The 22,633-nt window shown below is 42.3% G+C and overlaps 2 protein-coding genes across 4 annotated transcripts in view; one reads left to right on the forward strand and one right to left on the reverse strand.

The window, feature by feature from the left end:
* Positions 1–1,619: 1,619 nt before the first annotated feature.
* arhgap35b (Rho GTPase activating protein 35b) lies at positions 1,620–13,347 on the forward strand. 2 transcript variants are annotated; one of them, XM_069700472.1, is made up of 7 exons: positions 1,620–1,713; positions 4,366–8,262; positions 8,653–8,794; positions 9,214–9,291; positions 9,484–9,615; positions 9,830–9,935; positions 10,589–13,347. In XM_069700472.1, exons 2-7 carry the CDS (start codon positions 4,543–4,545, stop codon positions 10,998–11,000), a joined length of 4,590 nt encoding a protein of 1,529 aa, XP_069556573.1. In that variant the 5' UTR covers positions 1,620–1,713; positions 4,366–4,542; the 3' UTR covers positions 11,001–13,347. The 2 variants fall into 2 exon arrangements, with proteins under 2 accessions (XP_069556573.1, XP_069556572.1); XM_069700471.1 differs by lacking the exon at positions 1,620–1,713 and adding an exon at positions 1,728–2,379.
* Positions 13,348–16,233: 2,886 nt separating this feature from the next.
* Positions 16,234–22,633, reverse strand: part of LOC138622034 (cell adhesion molecule DSCAML1-like) — a 53,531-nt gene continuing 47,131 nt past the window's right edge. For both annotated transcript variants that reach the window (XM_069700473.1, XM_069700474.1), the window contains exons 27-33: positions 22,418–22,573; positions 22,268–22,298; positions 21,994–22,112; positions 21,730–21,882; positions 21,297–21,497; positions 20,749–21,060; positions 16,234–19,347 (exon numbers count right to left, since the gene is read on the reverse strand). In XM_069700473.1, coding sequence (XP_069556574.1) covers positions 18,914–19,347; positions 20,749–21,060; positions 21,297–21,497; positions 21,730–21,882; positions 21,994–22,112; positions 22,268–22,298; positions 22,418–22,573 — 1,406 coding nt within the window. In that variant the 3' untranslated portion in view covers positions 16,234–18,913. The remainder of the gene's footprint in view (positions 19,348–20,748; positions 21,061–21,296; positions 21,498–21,729; positions 21,883–21,993; positions 22,113–22,267; positions 22,299–22,417; positions 22,574–22,633) is intronic.

Raw genomic sequence — 22,633 nt, forward strand, 5'->3', positions numbered from 1 at the left:
TATAAACATATATGTTTGTTAGGGGTGTTGCAAGGTCCAACTAATCCTGCAGCTTGTTTGTCTTGTTCTAGTTTTGCACAGTGAGACCAATCTCAACAACGCTGTGCCAGCACTGGATACTGGTCTGACTGCACCCTTGTATCATCGTGGTATAGGGGGACATTAAAAAGGTTCTGGTTTGTTGGTATATCTTTAAAACAATTACATTTGTCATAGGTGGAACTAAGCCGAGGGTGCATTGACTGTGTGCTTACTAAATAATGTGAGACTTGTTTAGGTTGAACATTTACATAGGGGAAAGAAAGCTCTAACATCGAAATGCTAAACCCTTGCAAAGGACCAAAAAGAACCTAGCAGGTCTGCCTTAATTGTGTGATCCAAATCTTCATCAAAACTTGTTATTTTAAGAGGGTTGCTATCTCTGAGGTTGTTGTTGTTTACTGTCGCAATGGGGATTTTGAAAATGCTAACATGCAGGTAGCAAAAGGGGAGGGAAAGTAGAGAGTAAGTGGGGAGTGAGGAGTGAGATAGTAGGGGTGAGAAATCAGGACAGGTCACAGAATCTCAAGTCAGCCCATATTGATTGCTGTTACCAAAGTGCTGCGGGTATCTGATGTCGGCCGGAAACTCTGCTTCATCTGTAATAAATCGTCAAGATTTACATGTAAATAAATATCTGTCACTATTCATCGCCAAATTAGGTAATGCAATGGTGATTGAGCCTGTGACCCACTGATGACAGCCCTTGCATTTGCTATATTAGTATGAACGGTGTGTGTGTGTAGAGATGCTCCTCTACAGAGGGTAAGCAGAGCTAAAGCAACAAGCTCACTCTTTACCTGTCAAGTGACACAACACTGCTTGGATCTCTGGGAAGTGAAGTCCTTAAACAAAGCTGCAATTTCCACTTCTCACCATAGGTGCAGCCAAAAAGAATGAAAAGGAGATTTTGGAGAATGTAAATTTAATATTACTTGCTAGCATTAAAAAAAAAAAAAAAAAAAAAAAAAAAAAAAAAGGAATTAACAGCAACAACAAAAATCAAAGAAGTTTGAATTAAATTTTTTCCCAGCTTTTATCTATCTATCTATCTATCTATCTATCTATCTATCTATCTATCTATCTATCTATCTATCTATCTATCTATCCATCCACCCACCCATCCATCCATCCATCCATCCATCCATCCATGCAGATATGTGGATCTAGATATAAGATCTATCGATAGGCTATGTAGCCTACCAATACATGCTACCAGCTAATGTCACATGAAAACTCTTTGAGTAATGCCATTAAACTGTTTTGAGTACTCCTGACATCTCTATAGACCTATAAATGAAATAAAATATACGAGTTACCACTTTGTGTGATATTGTCGTTCTAAAACGCTCAGAGGAGCAATGTTGTCGGTTAGCTCACATCAAACTATAGGACACACAAAGGTTGCAGATGAGATGCAGAAGCAGCCTAACTTTTATCCGGTGTAACGCAACAATAACGTGGATACTTTAGTCAGGATCGGATACTCTTCGGTCAAGTACTGAACAAACGTGCTTTTGAAATAGGGACCGAATGCTGATAAATGATCCCTCTTTTTTTTTTCTTCTTCTTCTTTTTTTTGTTGGGGGAGTATGGAGACCTGCATTGGTAGCAGCAGTTCGTGGTGAGCTTTGCAGGAGGCGACCTGCTGCAGTTGTGTGAGAGCGCCGCTGGGTGAGTCCCTCTCCGCTGCTTCTGTCTCCACAGCTCCCTTTCCCAAAGAAAAGACAACTAGGTCCGGGGAGGAGGGCCGCCGCCATTATCGGTTTACGCTGACAGAAATACCACTTTCACACACGCAATCTGCTCACAAATCGATCGGGGGCATGAGCAGTTTTTTGTTGCGGTGGAGGCATATTTTCAGACGAAACACCACGACGATCGCAACAAACTCGCCGTTGTCTCATGTGCGCGGCCCGGCTCGGCGTTTATGTGGGCACAACAATGGACAGAATAATTATTGAAAAAGCAACGTGGTGAACCGAGACGAAGACGACCGAGCAGATTGAGATCCGCCTGAATTTCGCACGAAGGAAAAACAAACCCTTGCAAGAACAAAATTTGGTTTTGCTCTATTGTTCGGGACATTTATATTTCTTGCTTCCCCGTGTTTAAATTGCAACGAAAAACAGTGATGCAGAACACGAGAATCCAGACATGGGTAATGGATTTGTACGTCTAACGACCCCGTCGCACAAATTGCAGTAAATATCAGTATTATCCGTGACTAGATACGAGCCGTACTATCTTCTGCGGCTTTCGCCTAAACACATCAGGCGGCGAGGGCTGCGGCAAGCGCTGGCCTGACAGATGTAAGCGGAGAAAGAGAGAAATGCGATGGTATGTATCCTCCATGCTCTCCCTGCTCTGCTTTATCAGCTCTTTCCTTGTGAAACTATCGACTGCTAGACAGCTGGGTAAATACATTTCCCTTTAAACATTGCGTGTCGGCGTGGAGAAGGTAGGCTATCCCAGACATTGGCGCTGCAATTTCATTATGTCGACAGCAGGCCTGGCGTGGTCAGCCCCTCTCTGTGCACCCTGAAGCCCATGTTAACTGTTAATCCTGTGCTGCACTGTAACGTTACAAAATCTTGTCCAACTAAGTAGGTTTTGTAGACGAAAACCGACCGGAGGTGAGCTGTTTTATTGAGCTGTTTTTGATGGTGCCACATAGGGCAGCTTGTTTTTTTTTAATTTTTTTTTTTTTAATCTGCAAATAACTTGTCTACTCATTTGGGTATCAGGCCTAGCTCAGCTGAGCGGTGTGTGCACTGCCCATGGGCGCTTTTGACCCTACCGGAGCTGTTTTGCCTCTAATGTGTGGTCACTTCATGTGACAGGTTAATCATGGCAATAAAATCCTGTAATTCATCTTTTTTTTTTTTTTTTTGTCAGGGTGTGTGACTCCAGGGAGTCTTATTATACATTGGGAAGAGTCTGCAGTTGGTCATTTTTGCAGTTATGAGCTATTGTGTGAGAGTTGCATCAGTCTATAACGATGAAAGCATTAATCAGTGCTCTAAAAATGGAAGCATGGACAGTAACAGGGTGAGCAGAGTCACTGTCCTTTGGCATAGATTGCACGTGTGGCGGACTCAGGTCTTCATTCAGTTTGTCCATGCAGACGTAGCTGACAGCTGCTGTTTCATTTAGGCTGAGAGCGTGTTTAGGTGGGCCCAAAAAAATGGAGACTGAGGTGCCTACAATATAGTCATCTTAATGCTTGTCACCCCACTGACTGATCAGCTGACACTGTCATTTAAAGATCACCACTCCCACAATGTTTTCCCAGGATGAACGTTTTTATGTGTTTGATATTATAGGAATTCTTGAGGTCAGTGGACCAGTGCTGAAATAATTGGATCAGTAAACTAGTTGATTGATGAAGGACTCACCAATTTTAATAGTAAAAGAACAATCAAAGTGAAATTTAAAAACGGTGAAATCACATAGTGCCGCTTTTCACAATGTGCCACCTTGTGTTCATGGAAAATGGGATGCATGATGATTAAACTAAATTGTTTGACAAAATAATCAGCAGATTGATTCAACAAAGAGAATAGTTGTCGCATATCAGGCAATCATTTTAATGACATTTTCAAAAATCAGTGCTCTGCCTTATCTGAAATTATTTTCTTAATTTTGGCCAACACTACATTATAGCTAAAGTCTTTGGCCCCTGCCAGGAGATATTATGACCGGTCAGCACTGCTACTCTTGTAAATTTGTCTTCATTACGCTTTTGCTGGTGGCTAGATCCGATGCCAAAAACTATAAAGGTGTTTGACAACAACTCAGTTTCTGGAGTAATAATATTAATGCAGTGATTTCACACAAATTATAATGAATTGCTTAAATGTAAATGATCAGACTCAAATAAATGAACAAGGCCACAGTCTTGGAATCAAAGAGCCAACATTGATTACTCTTAAATATTATACATGGCCTTTACCATTGAGATAATACATTCCTTTGGTATAGTTTTTCTAAACAAACAGAATTTTCACAAAATGGAGTAAACTGTGCCTCTTCTCATTTTTATAATCCTTTATTATTACAGATCACTCAGCTATTAAGCTGGATAGAGATATACTGCCATATGCAAGTTGACGATTATGTCTTTTAGAGGATAATGTATCATGTTGATCTGTTTTATTTTTATCATAGTTGCTTAATATTTCCTAGGGTTAAGGGTCTTAGATTTGCCCCATTATTGTTTTTCTACTTTTTGCCCCTTTAAATTAAAATGCTTTTTTTTTTCTTCTGATTGCTCAGTTTGTCTGATCTCCTTTTTGTTCTTTTGTGTTTTTTTTGTTTTTACAGGATTTGATTCATACAAGGACTGAACGAAAAAACCTCCATCTTTATTTATTGTAAGTGAAGGCCAGCAGAAGAAAGAGAAATCTGATCTCCTCTGTGTATCAGCAACTTTATGGACAAACATTCAAGTGAACTCCTTTATACAGTGCCTGTTTATGGCAGGATGAGTGTCAGCAGCCTATGATGGCGAAAAAACAAGATGCCCGATCTCCCATTTACAACCTCATTGTGGTGGGTTTGTCAGGAACAGAGAAGGAGAAGGGTCAATGTGGAGTTGGAAAATCCTGCTTGTGTAATAGGTTTGTGCGACCTAGTGCTGATGACTTCTACCTGGATCACACATCAGTGTTGAGCACCAGTGACTTTGGGGGTCGAGTTGTTAATAATGATCACTTTCTGTTTTGGGGGGAGGTGGCACGGGTTTTGGAGGAGGGGCCTGAGTGCAGAATGCATGTTGTGGAGCAAACTGAATTCATTGATGATCAGACATTTCAGCCACACCGTAGCACTGCCATGCAGCCCTATATCAAACGAGCAGCTGCAACCAAGCTGGCCTCAGCAGAGAAGCTCATGTACTTCTGTACAGATCAGTTGGGTCTGGAGCAAGACTTTGAGCAAAAACAAATGCCAGAGGGAAAACTGCAGGTTGATGGCTTCCTGCTTTGTGTTGATGTGAGCCGGGGCATGAATCGTAACTTTGATGACCAGCTGAAATTTATCACAAACCTGTATGGTCAGCTGAGCAAGACAAAGAAGCCCATTGTGCTGGTCCTCACCAAATGTGACGAAGGAGTCGAACGCTACATCAAAGATGCACATACCTTTGCTATCACGAAAAAGAGTCTACCTGTTGTTGAGACATCCGCACGCTCAAATATAAATGTGGACCTCGCCTTCCTCACTTTGGTTCAGCTTATTGATAAGGGTAGGGGCAAGCCCAAGATCATCCCGTACTTTGAAGCCCTAAAACTCCAGAGTCAGCAGATCGCTTCTGCCAAGGATCGCTACGAATGGCTCATCAACCGTATAGTAAAGAATCATAATGAAACCTGGTTAAACACCAGTCGACGCATGAACACCTCCCCAGAGTACAAAGAGTATGTCTTCTTGGAGGGAACGGCTAAATGCAAGAAGCTTTTCCAACAGCATGTCTATCGTCTGAAGCAGGAACATATCGAGAGGCGTCGCAAAATATACTTGAGCACTCTTCCTTTAGCACTTAGCTCATTGGTGCCTGACCTGGATGAGATAGATCAGCTGAGCTGGTCTGGGGTGCAGAAAGTCCTGGAGTCCAAGCAGCACTTTGCCCACTGGTTCGTTGTTCTGGAGGACTCACCATGGGAGGACACGTCTCACATCGATAACATGGAAGATGAGCGAATCCCTTCAGACCTACTGGAGACTGCTGAAGCGGAGGAAATCTTTAATGCCCATCTGGAACATCTGCGTAATGAGTGCAGACGGGCCGAGATGAGACAGGAGTTTAAGCATAAGTTAGCTTGCTCCCCCTTTGTGACACCTGGTAAACCTTGGGAGGAGGCCCGCAGCTTCATCATGAATGAAGAGTTCTACCAGTGGCTTGAGGAGGCAGAATACTTGGACCTGTACAACCGCCATCAGAAGGAGATCATTGACCGTGCTAAGGAAGACTTCCAGGAGCTTTTACTGGAGTACTCTGAGCTTTTTTATGAGCTTGAAGTGGATGCCAAGCCAAGCAAGGAGAAGATGGGGGCGATACAGGAGGTTTTGGGGGAGGAACAGAGGTTCAAGGTGCTACAAAAGCTTCCTGCTGAAAGAGATGCTCTTGTACTGAAGCATATCCACTTCGTGTATCACCCCACCAAGGAGACCTGCCCGAACAGCCCTCACTGTGGCGACTCTAAGATCGAACAACTCTTAGCTTCACGTTTCCCCACATGTTACCCCTTTTTCGATGTCAAGGCTCATTTTGGAGAAACCAAGGCTGACAGAATAAACCTTGTCATACTGGGGAAGGATGGACTGGCCAGAGAATTCGCCAATGAGATTAGGGCTCTCTGCACAAACGATGACTGGTATGTGCTAGATGGGAAGATGTATGAATTGACGCTGCGGCCCATTGAGGGAAATGTACGTCTTCCAGTAAATTCCTTCCACACCCCTACTTTCACCCCTCATGGATGTCTGTGTCTGTATAATTCAAAAGAGTCCCTCTCCTATGTGGTTGAAAGCCTTGAGCGACTTAGGGAATCAACTCTAGGTCGAAGGGATAGCCAGCTGGCACAATTGCCAACATCGCTGCTTTTAGTCACTAAAAGAGGTGTAGGATCTTATGTTGAAATAGGTGGAGACACTGCCTTAAACCTAATAACACAGGGACAGCAGGTTGCAAGGAGACTGCAGTGTAGCTTTTTAGACCCTGCCTCCCCTGGTGTGGGCTACGGCCATAATGTCAATGAGACTCAAATTAACCAGGTGCTGAGGGGCCTTCTGGATATTAGGAGGAGCACATCGTTTAGTAGCAGCTCCCCGCCTCTCCTTCCAGAGCCTCCAGGTCTAAGAGACTCTCCTCATCAGCCAGCTCCAGAGGCAGACCTTCGCATTGTCATGTGCTTAATGTGTGGAGACTCATATGACATTGAGCAGCTCCTGTCCCCTTTCCTAATGCATCAGCACTGCAGGCCCATGTCTAATAGTGGCACCTCTGTGTTGCTGGAGCAGACAGTTGGTGGACACAAGCTGGCTATCGAGCTGTCGCTGCTCTCATACCATGCCTCCTTCACTTTGCGGAAGAGCAGGTTAGTGCACGGGTACATTGCCGTGTACTCAGTCACCCGAAAAGCCTCCCTGGAGACCCTGTGTGCATTCTTGTGTGAGGTTCAGGACATCATACCAATTCAGCTTTTGGCAGTGGGAGATAGCCAGGCAGAGCTGACTGACAGCGACTACGCCTGTGAACAGCTCATCCAGGGTGAGGAACTAGCCCATGAGATTGAGGGTCGTTTCAATAGTGTGGTTTGTGGATCCGGAGGGGTGGTGGGAGGCCTGCACAGGATAGAAATGTTCCATTCTTTTCTGATGGAGGTGGTGGAGAAACGCAACATTGTGGAGGCCACACACATGTACGATAATGTTGCTGAAGCATGCACCAATGAAAATGTGTACTCGCCACGCTGCAGCTCTCCCAGTCCTGTCACCATGTTCCTGGATTCAGAGGATGATGTGGAGCCGTCTCCACCATACTATGATGGCACACTCACTTCTCACAGTGGGGGCTTCAACCTGCCTGACTTGGATTCCAGTGACATTTCTGTCATCTCAGATATCAGGGACTTTGAGAACAAACTCAACAACAAAGTACCCCCCCAAGTGAGAGTCAAACCAGGAGTCACTTTTGACTTCCGGAAGGTGAGCCGTAACCCATATATTGATACACTCGGTCATCGTCGCTCCCTGCCCTCTGCTGTTACCTGGGTTCCTGGCGGGGACGTGGGCTATGATCCCTCAGACTATGCTGAACCCATTGACGCCGTTTCAAAACCCCGCCCTAGCAATGAGGAGATCATCTACTCGGTACCACATGACAGCACGCAAGGTAAAATCATCACCATCCGCAACTCCAACAGGATGCACTCCAATGGAAATGGCTCAGACAGCGAAGCGGACAGCAGCTCTTTGGAGCGAAGGAGGAAGTTCTCGGCCATTGGGGTGAAGCCTCGTCTTTACCGTGACCGTTCCAAGCGGCTGGGCAAGTTCAGCAGCTTCCGCACAAGCTTCATAGGCAGCGACGATGAGATGGGAGCACTTCCGAAGTCCAAAGAAGATGACTTTGGGACGCTGAAAGGTGAGAGTCTTGTTAACGAGGAGAGTGAGGACCCAAAGAAGAGGAACATTCTGAAGAGCCTGCGACGAACAGCCAAGGTGTGTACTATACCACCCTTTTTTCTGTTTTAATCTATAAAAGCTCTGTTTTTAAAAATATATTTGTCCATAATCTCTAACAGAAATGTTGTTTGTTAATTACATGTTCTTGCAACAGCTATTGCCTTCACAAGGAACTACATTAATTTCATTAATACAGCCTTTAGACATTAGTATTCTGTGTAGCACTATCACACATATTTTAAAGTCATTGCTGAGTGAGCATGTTTAAACTGTTATAATGCCTCGGGAGGATCTACACATCAAGTTTTGGATTGAACGTGAGGGATTCCTGATTTGCTGCTAATGGCACACAACACATGGCCTGCCACTTGGGCTAACTATCCGTTTGAGACACTTATAGAGTCTTTTGTCTCTCTTCTTTCACAGAAAACAAGACCAAAGCCCCGTCCAGCTATTCCCAAGCCTTTGGAGAGCAATTACTTTGGGGTGCCCCTAGTGAATGTGGTATCCCCAGACAGACCTATCCCTCTCTTTATCGAGAAGTGTGTCCGCTTCATTGAGACAACAGGTAGGTTCCTTTTGTCTTTAAACCTCCTTTTAACTGTCCGTGTTGTGCCGCTGTAAATCTGATGCATGCAAAATGGAATTTAAAGTTTTATTTGAGGAAATACTGACAATGGCCATTTAGCAGTTTATATTTTTCACCCTATGTACATATCTTTAAGGAAAATAATATGTTGGTGATTAGTTATCTTAAACATGTCTATTGTTAGGTCCCCTAAACCCCTGCGCCTATTCATGACCACAATGTGAAAGTAATACAAGGTTGTATTAAGTTGAGTACTCTTACATAAACTGCCAGTCTCTATATTTTTACATCTGTTTGCAAAGAGGCTACTGAAGTGTTAGTGCTTCGCTTGTTTCCCTGCTGTGACACTCCCACCCACGTCTTCCCCCTTGTTCTCTACTGCGCTCTTTTCCCCTCAGGCCTGAATACAGAAGGTTTGTACCGCGTAAGTGGCAACAAGTCAGAGATGGAAAGCATGCAGCGGCAGTTTGAACAGGGTGAGTGGCTCATCATACTTGTTTGAACCAGCTGTTTGATATTTAATTATGTGACTGCCTAATCAAAACACAAACAGAGTGGTGCCAAAAGGAAAGTGACATGTAACTGATTGTTCAGTCCTGATGACAGCTGCTACTGACGGGTTCATTTTCACCCTCGATCCCTTTAACTCTGTTGTTCTCCTTTTGTAGACCACGGACTAGACCTAGTGGAGAAAGACTTCTCCATAAACACTGTGGCTGGAGGCCTCAAAAGTTTCTTCTCTGAGCTGCCTGAGCCCCTGGTGCCTTGTGCTCTGCAGGTGGACCTACTGGATGCTTTCAGTAAGCAAACACTGCTGGGCTGGGAGGGTCGTTACTACAACATAAAACGATTATTTCTTTAGGAGGGAAGAGGGCAGGGAAGGTTTTGGCAGCCCTGCTTTACTCTGTTTTAGATTTTTAGTCTTGACAATAATTTTTTTTATGATAGAGACATTTCAGCTCTAAATTACTGTGTGCAATGATGAGTTTTAATGATAAAAACTTGTGTGTGCAGAAATCAATGACAGAGAACAGAGGCTATATACCATGAAGGATGTCCTGAGGAAGTTCCCCAGGGAGAACTATGATGTCTTCAAATATGTAGTGAGCCACTTACACAAGTAAGTTCCCCTTCTACTTTTCCTTTCTCCATTTAAAGGTCCCATATTTTATTTTTTACACTTCTCAATTACTTTATTTGCATTCTTCATGTCAATAAAAATATATTTTTGTGGTTTTAGATACCAAGAACCATCTCAATATAGTTTTACATCTCCTTTCTTAAGCCTCTCTCTCCAGCTCTATCAAGAACAGGTTATTTTGTGTCTGTATCTTTAAGGCTCTTTGATATCAATGACTCTCTCTTCTGATTCTTTAATGACTGACGCACGTCCAGGCCATCAACAGGTTTCCTTAAATCTTGTAGCTTGCTAGCTTTGTGCTTTATTCCACATAAAAGATTAGACAGTGGGCCATGCTAAGGGTGCACCTATGACACCAGGGCAGGTTTGTGACCTCACAAATGTACTGAAATCCAAAAAGCACAGTTGCTGAATGCAGGCTGTGTGCATTTCTCTGTGGACTGAGTGTTTTGAAACTTTCACAGTATTTATATAGCACCTAGACCTGCTATGATAAAAAAAAATTAAAAAAAAAAGCAACGGAGATGTGTATTTATACAATCTGGGACCTTTTAATCACTTTCATGTATTGTTACTCTTCTGTTATTTTCCCACCATATGATGAGGATGAATAAATTGGTTTATTTTCCCAGGGTGGGCCAGTTGAGCAGGTTGAACTTGATGACCAGTGAAAACTTGTCCATCTGTTTCTGGCCCACGCTGATGAGGCCAGACTTCACCACTATGGACGCCCTGACTGCCACACGCACCTACCAGACAATCATTGAGACCTTCATCCACCAGTGTGCATTCTTCTTCTACAACCAGCCCCTCCTCGAATCCCCCACTGGCCTTGCGGGCCTCCCCGCCTCCCCAACCACCACCCTCAGCGGGAGCTCTGCCTACTCTTGTTACCGCTCCTCGCCTCCCCACACCACTGCACACTTCAGCCCCCTGCAGCAGTCCCCGCCCACCACCCCGCAGTCTCCCCTGCAGTCTCTGCTCCCTCCCCTCCACCAGCACCCCCACACCCATCATTCCCCTGCTGAACAGGAGACACTGTGAGAGACAATGAAACCATGTGTGCCCATGATGATGCTGGACCTTATCACCAACACACACTATAAAAGAAACAAAACATGTGCACTTGCACATCACATTTTTGATCATGGACAACCTAGATTATGAAGACGGGAGATAGAAAGTGTTTAAGAAACTTCCCCAACCTGCCGTTTGTGTTCATACTTGTGTGCATAGGGGCAGGTTACCATTATCAGTGAAGCTTCCTCTGTTCTCTGAGCCTGTGATCGCCTGGAATTGGATGTCAGGTCAGGAGTGGAGGACAGGGGTTACTGTCACAGCAAGCCTCTTGTCTGCAAACAGCCACCACTTATCCTACACTACCAAGAAATAGAAACCTCTACACCACGCTGGAAGAAATGATTTGTGGCCACCATGTTTTTATTTTGTGTAAAACTCTTTTTAGTTTGTTTTTTTTTTCTCTTGAAAGTACTGCCACTGGATTTATAGACTGGTCCTCTGTAGGTCCTTTGGGCAGCAGTTTGCTCCACATAGCAGAGGTTCCTCTGTGTCTGCCTTTTGGGTGTCTCTCATCGGCTCTACTTGAGGGGTCAGCATGGAGAGGGAAGGGACGGGGATAACACATCCAGGGATGCACTTTAATGATCACTGTTGTTCTTTTTTTTTTTTTTTTTTTTTTTTCCATCAAAAGGGTTATTTGACATGCTGTTTTCTTGTGTATTTTTTAATTTCACAGCTCAAACAGCCATACCCATTGCCTCTACAGAGCTCTGGCAGATCAAACTTTGTTTACATCAAACTTTTTTTTTTTGTATCCACAAACTTATCTGAAGCACTTTTTGATAGTGTAGTGTTAAATATGAAGAAATGCCACATTGATTAATTGTCCATATTGTTTGTTTAGTGGTTGAGTGTGGCATCGGCGCAGGTTTGTGAAACAAGATCCTTTTGTAAAAACTTATGGTCTTTTAAGTGGATCCAGGGGTCCCATTTTAGGTCGATGGGAAATCTGATTCTACTCATGTTCCTCATTCATCCAGCCATGTGATAACTAGTCTTGTTTGTCCTCTTTCTAGCTGTTGGTTGATAAGAGTAGATATTTAGGGACATCTGGGTTAATTAGGCCATAATATCAGAGAAGGCTTTGCCTGCCATCAGTCAAGTGAAGGAGAAATGTTGCCATTTTTGAATGTGTAACCTAGTCACGCCGTAACACAAATTTACATTACCATCTGGTGTCTATGAAAACCAAATGCTTGAAACACGATAGGCTGCTGGATGTGTTGCTGTGGCTGTCTTATCAAACCGAGCTCTTTGTATTCATGTAATATTAAGGACCTTTAACTTGGGAGGTTTAGTATTCTCAACGCACTGTTACAGCTAGTCCTGCTTTACATTGACCAGTAGACGTGAAATACTTGTGGATGGAATACATTCAGGAAGCACCAGTGGCCGTTTACCTGCTCTAGTTAGTTTCGTGCTGGAGTATTGTCCTCCATTTTCACTGAAAACAAGCAGCACATTTTCAGTGGTAGCACTGTCAATGAAGGCCTGATAACTTTAACCATTAAACTTGTGAGAGGAAGCACTGTCTCTTCAATGGGGGAGGGTGAGAAAAAAAAATGGACAAACAGACATGCAAGCTCTGGAGGATTGTGGCTCTGTTGTGGTTCTTGGTTGCAACAAAGACCAGAATAGTCGGATCATTGGTGGTATTCGTATTTGGGATCATCAATAACTGGTACTTTTGGAATCGTAATGCTGTTGGAAGTCAGTCATTTTATCTGTTAGACTAAAATGAGGGCTCCTCTCAAACCGCTCGGAGCTCGAAGCTGTAAACATTTCGACTTTCACCGAACCAACCAAGCAACTGTCCCATTATAACGCGATTCCTGGGAGTATATAATGTTACTGCATCACTTGACATCTGACACAACTTTGGCAAATCTGCCATTCAGTGAGCAAAAAGTGAGTGCATACTACTCTATAATGGTTGTTTATTTGTATGTTGGGGATCACCACCCTTTAGTCAATGGTAGAAAACATTTCTAGTGTGTATTTCAATGATTGAAAGTCCATTTTTACAATTTTTGTGAATGGTTCAAGGCCACTTAAGTTTAGTGCATGATTTAAAAAAAAAAAAAAAAAAAAACACACCAAGGGAAAAGGATGAAAGCCTCTCCCTGTTTTAAAACATGAAATTAGTACGAGAAGAAAAACCAATACTAAAGTGAAATAGCTGAAACGTGAAAGTTTATGTACTGTGCACCAGGAGCAAACCATGGAATTTGTCTGACTGAGAATAGGTTTGAAGATGAAGGCCTTATGTGAACTGTATAATAGTTAATAAATTAAATCTTGTAAAATTGTCCTTAGCTTTCTTGTGGTGCATGTGTATGTGTCTTTCATTGATCTGTTTTCCAATTTAAGAGATAACTGATATCACAGGTTTGAAATAAGATTGAAACTTCATTTTTATATGTGCATTTTTAACTGCACAATAACAGTTAGATTAATTCATATTCTTGCAAAAGTGCAGACCTAGGAATTAAGAATTATCAAGCATCCCGTTTTGTTGGTTAAAATTTCAGTATTGTGTGAAAATGGAGCGGTGGGCTAATGATAGTTTTTGAAATGCCCTTTCACACCCTGCTGCCATCTGACAGTAGATAAGGCTGTTATTATCTATATTTTAACTGGAAAAGTGGAGGGTGATTTCCTATTATTACTATATCCCTGATTGACAGCTTGGTAAACAAGCAGGGCAAAGCATGAATTTATAGGGCTGGTCCGCTGTGCTGTATTTCATACAAAGTGTAACAATCACTATATTACGTCTCCAAAGAAGATAAATTTATGTGAAACGTTTCATGAAACATCCTTAGTAATGATAGCTTAATATTCTTTTTACTATTATTATTTAATTCTACTTAACATACATGCTGAAATGCCTCTACTATAGTAACTAGCAGCAATAGTATTTCGGCACTGGTGCATGTGACAGAAAAACATCAATTATTCACAACATATCCGACATGAGTGACTGCACTCTTTTGGGAGAACACTTTCGTCACGGTATCTGTTAACCTCTGTGGAGGGGGTCGGACATAATAATGTTGTGTTGCCATCTTGTGGCTGCACAGCTGTAGAGCTGAGAAAGAGATGGGCGTCTCAATCTCATGAGCAAGGGTGTGGGAGGTACGTGTGCGCAGAGTCCTGCAGCACCTCCTGGCGGAGAGTAAAATACCTGCATGGCCACAACTATAAATAAAAAAGAAGTTTTATTTTTTCGTTATTATTTTTATATTGTAATGATATTTTGATTTCAATAAAGGGGTTAATAGTGGATCTTAGGTTCCAAACTTCAGCCTGGCCAGAAATGACGTTTTTAGTAGCAAGACAGCACGGGAGTTAACTTTATCAAGCTGGAGGAGAGGAGGAGAGGAGGAGAGGAGGAGCTTGCCGCTAACAAGGTAAGGCAACTTTATTTATGGAGCACATGTAATGCACCACTGCATATGAAGGTGCTTTACATGAGGCATAAAAGGACATGAGCCCTCAGAGACCTGCCGTCGGCATTACTGTCTTTTAGTCTGTGGCTGCACAGTTTTAAAGCCATAAAGGAAATACTGGTGTCATACTGGTACCAACCAGGTCATGCTTGCTCGTCAGGAAGGAGGCTGAATATCTTGACACACACTGCTGAGCTGCAAAAAATATCTTCAGGTTCCCTTTGTTCAGATATTGTTTACCACTTTTACATTGACATTTACTGTTGCTTTCTTTACTTTGCTGTCTCCCTCTAAAGATCCTCTGCCCCTCCTAAAAAAAAAAACCCCAGAAAGACTGCTGGGTCTCTAACGGTTAAAAGGGTTAATATTTAATAAAAATACCAGGAATAGAAAAATAAGAAAGTAAACTATACGTAGGATGCCACTGTACTGTAGGCCTAAATGTACATTATTATAGACATGATTATCAACTGCTAGTTTGATGCCTTTGCGTTGTCTGAATACCAACTCTGTTAGTGGTCGTTGCTGTTTGTATAATGCTCCTGTATACTTTGTGAGTAAATAACACTGTTGGTGGTTGCTATTTTATCATAGTTTATTGTGTAAATCTGGCTTTGCTAAGAGCCAGTACCCAGCCACTTGTGTGTGTGTGTGTGTGTGTGTATTTTGTATATGTTTCTTACGTGATTATTATTCCTTTCACAGATAGACATGGTGTGTAAAGTATTTTCAAGGGCTATAAGTATGACTGTATGTTTTACAGCATCTATCATTAAACGTTAAGGGCGGCACAGTCATGACTTTGTAAATTCTATAACTCCCTTATCTGTCCTCTCTACATGTAAGTGTGGCTTTCTGTACTCGTATTTAGTAGGGCTTGATATTATATATGTATTTCAGTTTCCATGTCACGAGGAGCTTGTTAACACTTTTCCTTCCATCTTGAGGAGCTTTGTGAAGTTGGGGGAAACAACCCAGATGATGTCATAGTGATGTCATTAGTGGTATTTTAGTCATGGCCCAAGACTTCAATAAAACTTATACAAGAAAGTCTGTATTCCAAACTGTGTGTGTGTGTGCGTGTGTGCGTGCGTGCGTGCGTGTGTGTGTGTGTGTGCGCGAAGTGTTGTGCTGGGAGCTGTATATATTTCTTTTGAGATCTGTGTCTCACGTGTCCGAACCTTATATGGACAAAAGTGGAATGCAATGACATACATTTTCTTAAGTCCTATACTGAAGTAGGACTTTTATGTATTTATAATTTACTTGAGTATTTCCATAACATGCAACGTTATCCTTCCACTCCAACACATTTCAGAGGCAAATATTGTATTTACTCCACTACATTTGTCTCACAGCTTTAGTTATTTCAAGAATAAAAATGTTCATGCCCTCCTTGTCCAGTGAAAACTATCTCTCAGAATTCTGTGATTTTTAATGTGAATTTTTCTGCTAAACTAAAGGAGAAAAGGTTCATTTATTGGTTTCAAAAATCTCCTGGAAAATGCCTCGTCACAGAACAGAATTGACACAAATATATGATGTATCATAGAATATGATGCATTGCTGCAGATTAAACTAACTAACAATATATAAATTAGCGCAAACTTAAATAAGTACAACACTAAAATGCATCTCAGGCTTTTCCCTGATTGACACCCGGTTTTGTCTGTTTGTCTGTTAATTCAATATGAATGTTAATTCAAACAGTCTGCAAACAAACCTGTTGATAATAACAGAAGCCGTGACGTATGAAAGATAGCTTTATTGCACAAGGTGTTAGAATGATCTTTTTAGTTTTTGCTTTCTTTTCATAGAAAATGTACCTTTGAACACAAGCAATTGCTATAACAAGCAACTCAAACAAATGTTTGGGATACCCTCAACATTTTTTTTTTTTTTAAGTTTTTGATTTTCATACATTTTTTCCTTCAATGTTTCCCTTTTAGCAAGCATGCAATGACTTTTTTTGAGGATGAACAAAATACAAAATAATGATAATAAAAAAGTAAACAGGACAAATGACAACATCAAAAGACTTTTAAAAAAGAATAAAAATTCAACAAATTAGTATCAAAAACATAAAGGGAAAGAAAAATGTTTTTTGCCCATTTCAGAAGTAAAATATTTTATTTTTGATACTATTTCAATTTTGAAACTGGGGCATTCAACCCTGATGTGTCCCCTGATTTATTCTGACGAAAATAGCTCTTCATACAAAACTGTGTTTTATGTACAAGACTTAATCTATAAACAACACTGACAAAGGTAGAGATGATGGATCTAGTATGGTTAGGGTGGTGAATTTTTTACTTTAATTCCTCTGAACGGGGGGAAATGACGGGAGCCTGAATGATCCAGGTTTTACAGTCCGACTCCAGTCCAGTATATACACAATACAATAGTAGTTTGTGTGACCAAAAAAGAGCTACGAGTCCCTGATTTCGCTTGGCTGAACGAGTTTTAGCCACAGGCCACATAGCTTAGTACTGTTTGACCTCTGGAACCCAAAAACAATTTGACAAAAAAACAAAAATTAATAAATTAAAATGAATATTTCAAAATCAAAAAATAAACTGAACAAACATATTCCCCTCCCCTAAACAAACAAACAAGAAAACAAAGCAAATGGAAAAATAAATATAAACCACAAAACACTATCGTGGAGATGCTTGAAAAAGACATTCCAATAGGTTCTTGTGTGAATGTACATCAGCGCAAAATGGAGGGGTGTAAAGAAAGTGGGACATTTACAGTACTTCAGACAGGACAACAACAAAGATATCAATTGAGTGAACATTATATAATTTTCAAAACTGAACTCCCTGACATATAACATCTCTTGACATTTAAATTATTTGACTTCATTCACATCATGACTGGGATTCCTTCAGCTAGCTGTCTATCTCTGTGACTTTGAAGAGCTAAGATCGGCTGAGCGGCACAGCTGACTGGAAGGCGGCGATACTCTATCTGTTCCCGTCAGTCTCTGCCACCCAAACCACAAAGAGATGCCTTAATACTGTCGAATGACTGAAGTCTGTAACCACTTTGCAGCAAACCTTCTCCTGGCATAAAACTTATTTGGGGATCCTCTGAGACACTGATTTGGTTTCTGAACGTTATTATGTTTACCAACCATTCAGGCTCACGACAAATTTAATAAATAGTCAAACGGCCTATATCCTCACCAGTTCGACTTGAAATACTATTACAGAAATCCTCGAAGGCCTTGTGTCACGATTGTTTCCACCAAACACACAACAGCCAAGTAGGCGTTCACCCAGCGTTCAGTCGCCTATCTTGCTTTCTCCCATCTTGACACCGGGCTTGGAAAGCGCCACTCTCTGTCCACACGAGAGCGAAACACTCTCCTGTCAGTTGGGCCTACATACAGTAACATACAGAACATCCCGTATATATACTAAACATTTTCTTTCCTTAATCCAACCTTCTTTTTTTATTTTTTTTATTTCTCTTCTTTTAAATTTCATGATTGAGCGATTGTCTCATTCTTAAAATTTGACATTAAATTGCTGTATATACTACTACACTATTGTAGTGCATACATTTTATACTTTGTCATAATTTCACTTAAATGTCAATAATATACCTACATAGAAATATATATGTAAATTCTTTATAATACCAAATATTCTCTATTTGTAAGGTGAGAACTTAGCTGGTTCATTTGGGTTGTCATGATTTGTTTGAAAAGTTCGACGCTGTTCGGCTTTAGATAGAGCGATGTGTGGAGAATGTTGATGCGATAGAAGTTTCTTGGAAGTGAACCTGAATCATTTCTTTTGGAATCACCATTAAGAGAGAATCTGCCAATCGCAATTTGGGACTTTAAGAGACACAAAGAGGGTGAAAGATACAGTAAGAATAGGGAACTCAACTGGAAGTCTTGCAAATTGACATAAATACTCAAACTATGGAGGACAGTATGCGTGTGCGTATGAGAGACAGGATGGCCACACAGCTTCATACTGGCTATTGTAGTCTTCATCATCATAAACACAGAGCTTTTAGCTCCTCAGTTATAGTCAATATTTCCAAATGACCACAGAAATCACTTCCTGTTTTTTCTTTTTTCTTTTTTTTTTTTCCTGTTTTTTTTTTTTCTTTTTTCTTTTGCTGCGCAACTCCTGCGATAGCTGAGCACCAGCCGGCTTGAAATTGTTAGTTGGAGTTAGTAGTTCTTTTATAGCGTCCCACGTGAACATGAAAAGTAGGGTTAGCTGGGTCCCTGTCTGGGAGAACACCTTTCCCGAGGAACATTAGACAGGATGCAGGGCAGTTCACCATTAGTTGGGTTTAAACAAAGATGGCTGCATGCCCGTTCTGGCCCAGACTGAAGAGTGCCAGAGTGGGGCTGGCTGAGGAGTGGGACAGCAGTGCAAGTCTGTGCAGGAGAAAGGACTACACCAGCGTGTATGACTTGGAGTAGGCCCCCACACTCTGTTTCTGCAGTCTCCCCAGTGCAGAGGAGCTGCTCTCGAGCAGCGAGTCTCTGGAGCCCCCCACCTTGTTACTGTTGGTGGGGTTGCTGCTCGTGCTGGAAGTGGAAGCCGTTGCTGCATTGTTGGAGCTGGGCATGGTGAGAGTCCTTTGAGGCAAGGTGGCAGTGCCTGAGCTCGCACCCAAGCTGCCCAGCCCAGAGTGGCCCAGCGTCAGGGCCTGCTGCTTGGCCGGGTCTAGAGTCTTGTGACGGCCCTGGGTGTGATACGCCCGCTGCGTCAGGCTGCGGATTGAGGCTTCCCGCGGCGGCACAGCTGGACATGGGTCATGCAGCTCCCCTTGCTTGCGGAAAAACGGGTCTGTCTTCATGTAGAGGGGTAGATTGCAGAATTCACCTGAGGACGACGGCGACGACAGAAGAGTCAGGACCAGACCGCACAGTTTGACCATTTTAAATTTAAATTACATTTGTTTGACCGCTTGCGTAATGAGTCTTAAATTCATATAACACACGACTTGGTGCTTTTGATCTCATATTTCATGTTCGGTGAAAAAACTCAGCACCTTGATTGCTTGTGTAGCTTAAGCCTATTGTTTGCTGGTGGTATAAAATAATTTCAGATTCAGATTTAATCATACGTGGTGAGTAATTTACACATTTGTCTGCCAAAATGATTGTGTAATGAAAACTTTTTCTCTGGTATATTCCTACACTAACTCACATGAACACCAGTTTATCCCCGTGATGTTTGTATTTGTTTATTATTGTTTTCTCTTTGGCTTCCAGTCCAGCCCTTCGCATTGGTCCTTTTTTGTGTCCCTACTCTTGCATTAGCAGTCACTGTCTTATTTGCTACTCTCGGTCTTGTGTGTCTTCTTCTTGCTGACCTACAATACATACAGGGAGGAATCAAGAATCTGAAGTGCGTTGTACTGCATGTGAACTCAGTGCAGAAAAAAAGAGAACAAACAGCATGTATTGTCACATGGGTTTGGGCGATATGGCAAAAAAAAGAATTATATCAGTCGTAAGACATGGTGCAAGATGATGCTGATACGATAGTTCGCTGCCTGGTAATCGCGGTGGGTGCTTGCCTGGTGCTTGTTGAGTATCTACTTACACTATAATTTCTTCCACTGTAATATGACTGTAATGTATTACTTTCTGTGTCTTCTAACAGGTTATACTGTTTCAAATAATGAAATGAGTTTGTGGTGCACACTGCTCTGTTTTTTTTGTTGGATTGAAAATCTGAAAATCTGCAAACTACTGAAGTTGACCGATTTTTTTTTTTTTTCTTGTTGATGATGCTTTTGTCCTCCAAGCTGGTCACGGGTGCTGCTCTTTCTTTATAACGCCTATTTAAATTATATTTTTTATTCCGCTGCTACTTGAAGCTTACTCTCAGCCATGGTCACTTCCTGGCCTGAATTCATCTCTCACCGTGATGCCTAACTTGTGCAGTCCATGATAGGATGAGCGGGAGGGACACTACTACGTTGCAGTGATTTGTCCGGTTAGGCATCAGTCACAGCCGTAGAGTTGAGAACTGATCCAATTTAGCACCAACCAAATAATTTCTGTCCATGTTATCCAAGTGTGGAAATGATTATAAATTCTATTTATCAGATGTTTTATAATATTTCCATGAAGGAAAAATGATATCTCAATCTTTTTTATCTTTTTTATTTATTATTGTTTTATCACCAAGCCTTATTATCATAATTGCTATATCAAATGAAAGGAGGAGTTCCTGCAATAATGTCCCCACATGGCTCCCATCTTTCATACTTACTTTTGTTAGCGCGGTGGGGAATGGGCACAGCCACATTTTTACCGCGGTCATAGTCCTGCGGTTTGGGTGGTGAGGCGGTGAAGCGGCAGATGCCCGGTTCAGACGGCGTGCTGAGGGAGGTCATGCTGTCCGCCGGGTCGTTGGTGCCCGTTGTCATTTGGTCGGACGAGCTGTCGGAGATGAAACACTCCGTGATGGTAAACTTGGCGTGCTGCAGGTGCTCCTCCAGCTTGGCGTGCTCGTAGGCCCGGGCCAGCTCCTCGTAGGTGGAGGAGGCGCTCTCTGTCGACACCATGCTATTCCGACCCTTATCTGGAAAAACAAAAAGAAGGTGTGTCAGCAATTAACTTTGCTGATGCATCCGAAAAGAGCTCAAGTTAAATTTTGGCTGGTGGTGTACAAAACGTCTCAGTAGGTTCTCAGTTCTCAGTTTCTTTAGCTGGCCTCCGATTTAGTGATGTGAGAATGCAAGTCATGACGTATGTACGATACATAGGATGAAATCTTAATGTCACTGTGTCAGTGTTTACTGGCTGGGATTGACCCACCTGTGTCTTGGGAGAGGCTGGCGCTGTAGCTGTCGCTCTCGGTGGCGGTGATGCCGTGAGAGCCCATCGTCCGCCAGTCTGAGGTCAGAGTTCGCGCCGAGGCTGTTGACTGGCTCTGACTGGGCCGGCTCAGCGTCCACTGGCTGGAGTATCTGTTCCTGGAGCTGTGAGCTGATTTTATGCTCTTCCTGGACACTGGGTCTGAGGGACGTCACAGAGATCAGAGGACAGCGGGGTATTACGGGGGCACACGTCTAGATGCCTTTAGTGTCTTCAACTGTCTCATTATCTTCACATGTAAGTTTGTGTGAGTCCAGATGCAACTCAGTCGGGCATCAAAGATTTCACACTTGGTTTACACGCTTGAGCTATTTACCAGAAAGCTGTAACATTTATGATACCAGTATTTACTTGAAAGGAATCACAAACTTACTCGTGCCAGGGCGGATGTCTGACATGTCAATCAAAGGCCCCGAGTTCTGGATAAGGGCTTGGTGATGCAGAGACACGCCTGTGCAGAAGTTCTGGGGATTCACTGATTGGCTGAACTCCGTGTCTGTCACCGGCACAGCTGCTTTGTCTTCTCCTGTTGCAGTAAAAATATTCAGGAAATAAAACAGTTGGATGAAAATGCTAAAATTATAATAATACAGGCTTCTAAAAATGCCACTATGAATGTCCCTGGGTGGAGACTTGCCTATCTGCTTGATGCCCTCCTTGTCCTCGATGAGTAGCTGAACACGTGGGATGTCAATATGGAGCCTCGGACCTTGAGGAGGGCCTTTCACCGGCGTGTCTATACTACGATTGTTCTTGCTACACACACACACACACACACACACACACACAGATATGACACGCATAATAAGTCTAATGAAAGGCTATTCCAAAAATGTATGAGGCTGACTGATGTGAAATATCACCTCCTTTTTTTTACAGTAATCCTAACACTTAATCTAGATAACTCTTACCTGATAAGCATCTCAGCAAGGCTCTTAGCATCTGTAAGAAGACAATATCATAATTAGATTACAGTTGGCTGTGAGGATAATCATTTTTACTTGATACACTCTGATATATTAATGCATAAAACACAGTCATTTTACTTTTCTTTTTCTTACCTCTAAGTCGTTTCAGTCTCTTCTCCTTGCGTTTCTTCCGGATGATAAAAAGCAAAGCAACTCCCAGAGTAATCAGGATGACAGGAGAGCCAATGGAGAAGAGCTTTTTCACATCATCCCCCTCTCCACGGGCTGATTTGATTGGAGGGATTGTGCCTAATGAGAGGAAGAGGAGGGGAAAAATTTGATAAATGTCCAAAAAGTCAGGAATATAGC

Source organism: Brachyistius frenatus, unplaced genomic scaffold (genome assembly GCF_029030835.1).
Source record: "Brachyistius frenatus isolate BFR_SWC_R1_liver_20210118 unplaced genomic scaffold, ASM2903083v1 Contig_34, whole genome shotgun sequence".
In the NCBI taxonomy this organism is placed as follows: Eukaryota; Metazoa; Chordata; class Actinopteri; family Embiotocidae; genus Brachyistius; species Brachyistius frenatus.